Here is a 9842-nt window from a genome sequence, read left to right as displayed (position 1 = left end):
TAATTTGTCAAAATCTGGCGCTCTGAAATCCTGAAAATTATCGACTTTCCTAACGAAATAAAAAAATTCACCCATTTTGCGCAAAAAATTACCATTGAATGTATGTGAAGACGATGAATTTTACGTTATTTTAACGAAATTTTTCCTTCGATACTATTTGGTTTATTTTTGTTTATTTTTGTTTATTTTTTTTATTTTAGTTTTACGGTTAGCCCAAAATTGCGTCTTGTAACCAAATGATTTTTCGTGTGCATAGCTTATCAATACTGCGTTATTAAATGTCTTTAAAATGACCTTTTCATGTTCAACGTGTGATCTGAACACTGCGGAAAAAGTGGATTTACCAAATTCACCATGGGTATGTCAAATGTATCAATTTTGGGTAAATGTGTATCCAACTCTGAGCTAAAGACAAACCATGCAGTCTTCCTGTAACAGCATATACTACTAAAAGACCCCACTTCCACCCCAGTACAGTAAGTTCCCATTGGCCAGCGACAAGCTCTTTTAACCCCGGCTAAGCTCTTTTTCGGGGCTTCCATAAAGACTAGGGCTAAAAGCCCCGGAAAAGCTTCCCAACGATCAATAGGCATATCTGTACAGTAAGTACATGACCATTGAGAGGGGGCCGAGATGTGAAAAAATGTGAAAAACATTTCCCCATACAAATGACTTGTGGCAGGTGAGCTAGAAGTAGTATTGTTTAGTAAAAGCCCCGATTATTATTATTACTATCTTTACCACAGGAAAACTATTGTTTTCGCTTAGTTTCCTCTTTTTCCTCTTCTGCTCCAAACCAAAAAGGTCAATGACCTGGAACCAGACGGCTGGCACCATGGTTACTGGTGTTGGGTTACATTGCAATTTTCGTATTGTAATTTTACAGTAGGAATGTGACCTTTAACTCGGCGTAACATCACATTTACCTTTGTGGTAAATCCCACTTTTCGTGCATTGAAAGGTCCTTGCACCATTATTAGAGTTGGTTGTACATGTAGACTGTCATTCTCGATGACGAAAACTAGAACACTTTGCAACAATTTCTGACTTCGCGGAATGATTTTAAGAAATACATGCTTATGTACGGAGTTAGTAGAATGGCTAAAAATAAAGGCTTGAGGAAATATGAGTTTTGTCTATATGCACTTATTTCCTTCTACGGTACGCGGTGTAAACTAATAAGGAAACCCTAGCTTACTCTCTTCTTATCTTAATGTTAAAATATCTTAATTTGATCTTTGAATATGAGACTACGAGGGTAAATTTGTGTAACATACTATTGTATCCTTTCAAAAATCTTACATGGCATGGATCTTTCCTTTTTTTTCTTGAGACGACTGGGGTAACTTAGCGGAAGCTGAGGAGGAACAGTCCCGCAGACTGGCCACGCTTAAGGAATACTGTAAGAAAAATATCTCAACGGTACGTAACGATGGTGGACAAATTTCTTTCCACAAGAACTAGAAGATAACGAGATCCAAGCGTGTTGGTTTAAAGTATCCTCCTGCAAGGTGATACTTCGGTAGAACAATTTGCTCGAAGAAAGGTAGCAGGAGAAATACCGGGGTATTTGGTAGGCTAATAGCCCCTGGCTATTATTGTTGAGCGTAATAGTTAACCATTGCTGATGAAACTATCTACGTGCATACTAAGTAGCCTATTATGTTCTGTTTGGTATATATATAATAAGATAATGCTATTTAATGGAATAAAGCATAAACAACCTAAAAATTACTAACAAAAAAATTTAACCTTGTTAAATCACAGGTCAAATGCCATTCCACCACTAAATCGTCTGGTACTTATCACTTTTAAAAAAGAGTATTCTAGTGGAACAAAAAGAGTCGCAGGAGTTATAATATAATCATTGCGTCTTTTTTCCTCCTTTTTCAGGGTGACCCAAGGAGAGTCAGTGTTCAGGGCCACCTATTGTTTTATGATAACATTAAAACAATCTACTGCTATATTCCTAAGGCTGGGTGCAAAACAATGAAATTGTTATTTTACAATCTAGAGTACAATAAAACCGAAAGGTTGATTAGTGTTGGTACTGCCGATTTCGAAGGAAAGGAAGCTGATTATATCGCTCCTAACGCGCACAAGAGTGGTTGGATCCACGGACGAGGGCATAAAAAAATGAAGCACTACAGTGAGGAAGAGTTAAGTCTGCGTCTTGCGACCTACAGGAAGATCATCGTTGTTCGTGACCCGTTTGAAAGGTGAAGTTTACTTTTTTTCAATGTAATTTAGGTATCTAATTAAAGTAGCACCAGACGAATAGTGTTGATTCCAATTTCACTTAAGTCTCATGGAAGTACGGTCAACGACGTACTTAGTATGTTATATATAGTGTAAAGCGCACTACGTCATTTTCACTGTTTAATTTCAACATTTATTACAAGAAAGACACATACAAACATGGTACAGAACCAAGCATCAAGATTTTGCACAAAGGAGTGAAAGGGGTGCTAGTTAACGGAATTGAAAAGAAATCTACAGTAGTTGCTCGTGGAAAAAAATGTGGAAAAAATTGTCCGCATGGAAATTTTTCGTAATTTACAACAAAATATTTCTATTCTTGAAAGTTCATCAGTGTTGGTAGAAGTCATTATGAAGTAAGTTTAAACTGTAATTTCCAACACAACAAAAATTGGACTCACCCAAATTTTCGACTGTACAACTCCAGTCTTTTTCAAATAATGAGCAATCCACCGCTTCCGTGACGTCACGCAGATAACACATGTGACTCCGTGAGCAGTGGATCATAGGTTGCAGAAAGTCTGTGGCGCCCCCCGTCTCTGTTGAGGGATGGCTGTAAAGCCCTGATGTTGATGGCCTCTTTAATCCCTCGTGCAAAAAATTCCGGTTCTGTGTCCAAGATTTTTACTTTGTCCAGTGAGACTGAATGTCCAGGGGATTCTATATGTATATGTTGTGAAACCTCAGAGGTAGTTGAGCTAGGTCGTTTGTGTTCTAGGAACCTAGCCTTGAGCGATCTTTCGGTCTCTCCGATATAGGTTTCCTTACATGGGCCCTTGGAATTCTGTCCTTGACACTGTATGTGGTACACCACCCCACATTTGCTTTCTTTTGGTGTTTTGTCCTTTGGTGAAACCAGTATGTTCCGGAGGGTTTTGGTTGGTTTAAAACAGGTCTTAATCCCGTATGTAGCAAAGATCCTTCTGAGCCCTTCACTCAGGTCTTTTCTGTAGGGCAGGACAACTAGGCCTCTATTTGGGCTCTTGTTCTTACTCTGGTACTGGTTACCGACTGTGGGTTTTGGACTATTGGCCTTATCTAGAGCCCAAGTGGGGTACCCACACTTTCTTAGTGCCTGTGAAATGTGAGCTTTCTCCTCTTCTAAGTCTTGGGAGTCAGTAATAATTGTTTCCGCCCTGTGGAACAGGGTGCGGATAACCCCGAGTTTATGTTCCAGGGGGTGATTAGAATGGAAGTTTAAATATTGGTCAGTATGTGTGGGTTTGCGGTATATCTTAACCTGCAGGGACCCGTCCTCTTTCACTGTTGTTAGCGTGTCCAAAAAGGCTAGTGACCTATTCTCTTCCTCTTCCTCTTCAAATGTGAACTTTATGTCAGGGTCAAGGTCATTTAGATGTTCTGTGAACTCTTGTGCGTACGCCTTCTTGAGCTTGGTGAAAGTGTCATCAACGTATCTGTACCACCACACAGGGGGGTGTGGGGCAGATTTAATGGCACGTTGTTCTAGATGTTCTAAATAAAGATTACACACCATGGGGGACACAGGTGACCCAATGGCAGCTCCATGGATTTGTTTGTAGAAAATGCCATCATACACAAAGTAAGTACAGTTCAGACACACCTTCAACAAGTCCACTAACTGTTCAGGGGAAAGTTTGGAACGTTGTGGTAAAGTGCTGTATTCCTTTAGTCTTTGTAAGATTACATCGGCTGCTTTATCTACTGGCACTGAGGTAAACAGAGCTGTCACGTCGTATGAACGTAGTTCCTCGTCTTCCTCTACCCGCTCATGTTTTATCTTTTCTACAAACAGTTGTGAGTTTTTAATGTGATGTACAGTGTTCCCAACTAGAGGGGACAGAGTATCTGCCAGAAACTTGGCGCATGGGTTTCTGTTGGTAGTCTACTTTATTCAAAACAACCGGCGGATAAAGGACGCCTTACTGTTGTTTTGAATAAAGTAGACTACCAACAGAAGTGTACAGAATTACTGGGGGGTAGTAATACGTACCAGAGATTGGGGAAAAGAGATCCTACATCGAAATACAAGAAACAGCTAGTGACTGTGCTCCAACGCTTGGAGAAAGAAGGTGGGCTAAACAGAATTTCTTACAGACAACTATACCCAACTATTGAGGTTCCTCCTAAATTTTATGGTCTTCCAAAAATACACAAAACTGGTATTCCACTGAGACCAATAGTGAGTAGTATTGGCTCAATCACTCACCCCCTGGAACATAAACTCGGGGTTATCCGCACCCTGTTCCACAGGGCGGAAACAATTATTACTGACTCCCAAGACTTAGAAGAGGAGAAAGCTCACATTTCACAGGCACTAAGAAAGTGTGGGTACCCCACTTGGGCTATAGATAAGGCCAATAGTCCAAAACCCACAGTCGGTAACCAGTACCAGAGTAAGAACAAGAGCCCGAATAGAGGCCTAGTTGTCCTGCCCTACAGAAAAGGCCTGAGTGAAGGGCTCAGAAGGATCTTTGCTACATACGGGATTAAGACCTGTTTTAAACCAACCAAAACCCTCCGGAACATACTGGTTTCACCAAAGGACAAAACACCAAAAGAAAGCAAATGTGGGGTGGTGTACCACATACAGTGTCAAGGACAGAATTCCAAGGGCCCATGTAAGGAAACCTATATCGGAGAGACTGAAAGATCGCTCAAGGCTAGGTTCCTAGAACACAAACGACCTAGCTCAACTACCTCTGAGGTTTCACAACATATACATATAGAATCCCCTGGACATTCAGTCTCACTGGACAAAGTAAAAATCTTGGACACAGAACCGGAATTTTTTGCACGAGGGATTAAAGAGGCCATCTACATCAGGGTTTTACAGCCATCCCTCAACAGAGACGGGGGGCGCCACAGACTTTCTGCAACCTATGATGCACTGCTCACGGAGTCACGTGTGTTATCTGCGTGACGTCACGGAAGCGGTGGATTGCTCATTCCTTGAAAAAGACTGGAGTTGTACAGTCGAAAATTTGGGTGAGTCCAATTTTTGTTGTGTTGGAAATTAGTTGGAAATTACAGTTTAAACTTACTTCATAACAAAATATTTCAATCGGCCCAAAAACCACGTGACCGCTCCCCCACGTGACTGCCGAACTATCTCGTTTGGTTTTGTTTTGTGGGGGGAGACTGCATGTTTTCGGCTCGCTCCGTTTGAATTTTGAGTCATCGGTATGGAGAAGGAATCTCGGCGCCATCGTCAATCTAGGAGGTGTTTGGTATGTCGTCTGCCTGTGAAGGGACATCCGGGCTTGTGTGGTCCAGGGAAATGCCACTATATATAGAAAAGAGTGGAGGGAGCGTCAGACTCGGACGCGTTCTTTTCCCTCCTGAAGGACACGGTTCGACTTCTCAGGAAGGAGAGCAAGGTGGACGAGATTGCGCGGCGGGTATGGTCCGAGAGCACATCGGATGAGTCAGAAGAGGTCCTGACGCCCCGGCAACGTTCTGTACCGGTCAAGACAGCAGACCTGTCTCCGGGACGGGTGGACGGGAACCAGGCTCGACCCCCGAGGGCTTACAGTGAGCCACCAGAAGTTCCACGCCTGAAGTCCGCGTTCACGAGCGGTCAGGAGTCGCCGGCGACATCAAAGAAAGAATCGGAGCAGTATACTGTGAGGGATCTGCGGGCGTCGAAGAAGTTGGTGAGAGAAGTAGATCAAGTGCTGGATGGTTTACTGGAGCCAACGTCTCGTGCACGGGGCAAGATCGCTGAGAGAGGAGGAAACCACCGCTCCAGCTCCACATTGCCATGTGGCAGTAACAGTAGCAGTGAGGAAGATCGGCCGCGCAGAGCACGCTCGACTCGTTCGCGGCGTTCTAGGGAACGTAGACGGCACAGGAAGCGGAGCGATAGTCAAGACTATGCATAATGTACAAAATGACTCAAAACTGGACATACCAACCACTAAGTATCTATAGCTAATACCAGCCCAGAAAAGAACAAGAAGCATGATACCTTTAAATATCGGAGTTCAACATTGAGTTTTTCAAAAAGTCGTATTTTCGAAGAGTAATCGTGGAACGGAGCTCGTTGCCACAAAGCACAGTTGGGGCAACATCACTCCTACAATTAAATATGCAACGATTAAAGGTAACAAGTCGTTCGGTGTGATATAGCTAGCTGCCTCCGCGCCGCGTGCCTGCGAAGCTGGTGTGCTACGACGAAGGGCCGTTATACCGGGTATACCGATACAGATATATATAGCATGTAGACCCTTTGAATAAAATTACATATCTAAACCCACTTAAACCTATCTAGGGTGGTTTTTAAGGGGGGGGGGTTTAAGGGGGAGGGGGGCTCGTCACTGAATGCCATCTAGTAAATTTCTAGCGGCGACCGATTTATGAATAATTTCTTAAGGCCCACGGACCCGGTTCTTTCACTTGTAGAGTAGCCAATTACCACTGATCCGGTGGCACAAGATGTGTGAAAACACGTACTTCACAACCATTGTTCGTCGATATAAAGCATTACAAAGAGAATTTTCGTAGGATTGTCATTACTTTACAAGTTTGCAGCTTGTGTATTGAGAACGGGTATCTTCATAATTCTGCTGGCTGTTTGTAGAAGAACGGCACAATGAAACAGTTTTCAATACCATGACGAATTAGCAAAGCCAGTAACTTCACGCCATGCAGAAATTCACTGCATGCATATTTCATGCATTTTTCATATTCCATGCAAAGTTGACAGCAACAAGCAAGATGCATAGGTTCTATTAATTTTGTAGCTCACTACTTGCGTCTAGATTTGGGACGATCACATGTTACTTTTTCGCCGCAGTTTTGCATGTATACGTAGTGGTTGCTTCGGCAGCCTTTCCGCTGACGCAAACAAACACACAGTAGTTTGAGGTTCGACAGTTCTTACAACGTTAGCGCTTGAAGTTGATGTGGTGTTCTACAAGTTTGTTAGTCTGGTGATGTTGTCTTTGTTGGCTTGTTGTCTGTCACATCCCTCCATTTTTGTGTTTGGCGGCCCGTCTTCGATGGGTTGGGTTTGCTTCAAAAGTCTCGGCTTCGCTAGGATCTGTTCCTTCCCGTAGTGATCGCTCCATTAGCGCAAGTGCAGCACCATTTGAATGTGTAAAACTTCATGTCTACAGTCCCGTTTCGATTCGTTCATCAAAGTAGATTTTACTAAGATATGATTTTACAAACTAATTGTGGAAGTAATTTACAAGAATTGAAGAAAAAAATTACGCGCTCTGGTAGAGTTCATGGCATTTACATGAAACAAGGTGCTAATAGCCGCTAGTCGGTTACCTGTCAGCAGCCCTATGATTGGTCCCCGCTAGAAATCTACTGGATGTCTGAATCTACTGAATAGGGTAAGGTCTACTTAAGCGTATCTCAACTATAGCAAAGCCAGTAACTTCACTCCATGCAGAAATTCACTGCATGCATATTTCATGCATTTTTCATATTCCTTGCAAAGAAAATACAATGAGAATAGACTTAAGATTAAGACAAATTAACCTTTTACGTAAAAAAAATCGAAGTAGGGATAAAAATTTAAGGAAAATCGCCGAAATTTACCTACTAGTGATCTAAAGATATGGTCAACCGTTTTGGATTTTGGCCAATTGCGTCATCAAATAAGCATAAATTATGCATTATCATTAATAGAAATTACATAAAATCATATAAAATGTTATTATTGCATATGTACATTAACATAAGAAATCTCAATCTTCAAGCCAAAACTATTGATGTTGGCAAAAAATGCCTTTTAGAAACCCGTTGCCATGGCAACACGAAAACGTTTTATTAAATTTCACTGCTATGAAATTTCTGCCAATAATATTTTAGGAAAAGTCATTAATTTTAATGGCCCTACGGACGTTATCATTATGTATTAAAGTTATCAGTTAGTTACTGTTTTTTCTTTATTATTATTGTCATTATAATTACCTTCGCCAAGAAGGTTATGTTTTCAGAGGCGTTCGTGTATGTGTGTGTCTGTCTGTGTGTCTGTCTGTAAACACGATTGAGACTTTAATAGATTAACTTCATATTTGATAGTTGAGCAGGTCTTGATGAGACCTTGAAATGATTAGATTTTGGGCCCCCTAGCACCTTCTTATTGTGCTGCCGCTGAACTTCCGGTTTTGATATCTCGTGATCTGGATGTCCTAGGGTCATGAATTGTGGATGGTAGGTAGGTCTTGTGTGTAGTTTTTCTTATTGTATCCCTATTTTACTGTTTTTATGTAACTGATTTGTTTTGTTTTGCAAAACAAGTGCAGTCACTGAATGGGCCACCCTGTATAAAGATGACAGAAAATAAAACAAAATAAATCCGACATCAAAGTTGGCGCGGGCACTATACATAAGTAAACTACAAAAGTAGTTGGAACCTATTCATCTTGCAATCAACCTATCCGTTAAAGATTAAACCGATACATGTACCTTATATAACTTGCCATACCCGGCCAAACACGACTACACTTCTGTTACTCTTCATTTTGTGCTATATAATGTATATGCGTCACATTATATGTCATTGTGCTTCCTGTGAATTCCTGAAATCATCCACTGTTAGTTTGTCTAACATTACGTAGTGCTACAATCTGCGTAAAAAGTGGGCTTCATTGCGTGTTATCTGCTAAGTCGTGATGGTATAGAAAACTGTTTTATTGCGCCGTTCCTCTACAAACAGCCAGCAGAATGATGAAGATACCCGTTCTCAGTACACATGTTGTAACCTAAAGTAATGGCAGTCATACGAAAACTCTCTTTGTAATGTATAAGCGCTTTATATTGTCGAAAAATGGTTGTGAAGTACGTGTTTTCGCACATCTTGTGCCACCGGATCAGTGGTAGTTCGCTACTCTACAAGTGAAAGAACCGGCTCCATGGGCCTTGATAAATTATTTATGTCGGTCGCCGCCAGAAATTTACTGGATGGCATTCAGTGACGCTATATATATTATTTTATTTTATTTTTTTTATGACGATTTACCACATTTGTGGAAGGATTGACATAACAGGTGACTATCACCTCTTCAAAGATGTCAACCCCGAGACCAGACTGTAAGGCTTGAACCACTCACACCGGGAAGCTCCCCTACTCTTTGTGCGGTGGGTTCTTTAACGTGCGTGGGGTGTGGCTCTCCCAAACACGGGACCTCCATTTAACGTCCTATCCGAGGGACGTCCCTAGCCGAAGCTAGGTACTCATTTACACCTGAGTGAAGTGAGGAGAGTCGGGTAAAGTGCCTTTCCCAAGGGCACAAGATCGGTGACATGGGCAGGGTTCGAACCCACGACCTCTCGGGTGTGAGCCGAACGCGCTTCCGACTGCGCCACACGACCCCACTATTACAAATGACGTCATCAATTGAGCATAAACTATGCACTATTATTGACAAAAATTGGATTAAAAAAGAGAAGATATCAGAAAGCATTTTTTAACGTAACATTGAGGCCTGAAATGTTAATTGTTTAAACTAAAATTTCAGAATATCGCAAAATCACTCTCAGAGAGCAATTGCAATAGCAACAATATAAAATATTAACTTATCTCACTAATTTTTGCTAATTATAAGTTGGCGCGGGCAACCTCCCACACCCCGTCTAGGTAGGGT

At 41.7% G+C, this 9842-nt stretch overlaps 1 protein-coding gene across 1 annotated transcript in view; it reads left to right on the top strand.

The window, feature by feature from the left end:
• Positions 1–220: 220 nt before the first annotated feature.
• LOC109464192 (carbohydrate sulfotransferase 11-like) overlaps positions 221–9842 on the top strand; it is a gene marked incomplete at its 3' end in the record, with an annotated part of 11438 nt that continues 1816 nt past the window's right edge. Inside the window, exons 1-3 of the mRNA XM_019761127.1 lie at positions 221–358; positions 1334–1422; positions 1894–2219. Coding sequence (XP_019616686.1) covers positions 355–358; positions 1334–1422; positions 1894–2219 — 419 coding nt within the window. The remainder of the gene's footprint in view (positions 359–1333; positions 1423–1893; positions 2220–9842) is intronic.

The sequence above is a fragment of the Branchiostoma belcheri genome, unplaced genomic scaffold (genome assembly GCF_001625305.1).
Source record: "Branchiostoma belcheri isolate BF01 breed outbred unplaced genomic scaffold, Haploidv18h27 scaffold134, whole genome shotgun sequence".
Lineage (NCBI taxonomy): Eukaryota > Metazoa > Chordata > Leptocardii > Amphioxiformes > Branchiostomatidae > Branchiostoma > Branchiostoma belcheri.
The sequence above is the reverse complement of the archived record's forward strand: the minus strand, read 5'-3'. Positions and strand labels throughout refer to the sequence as shown.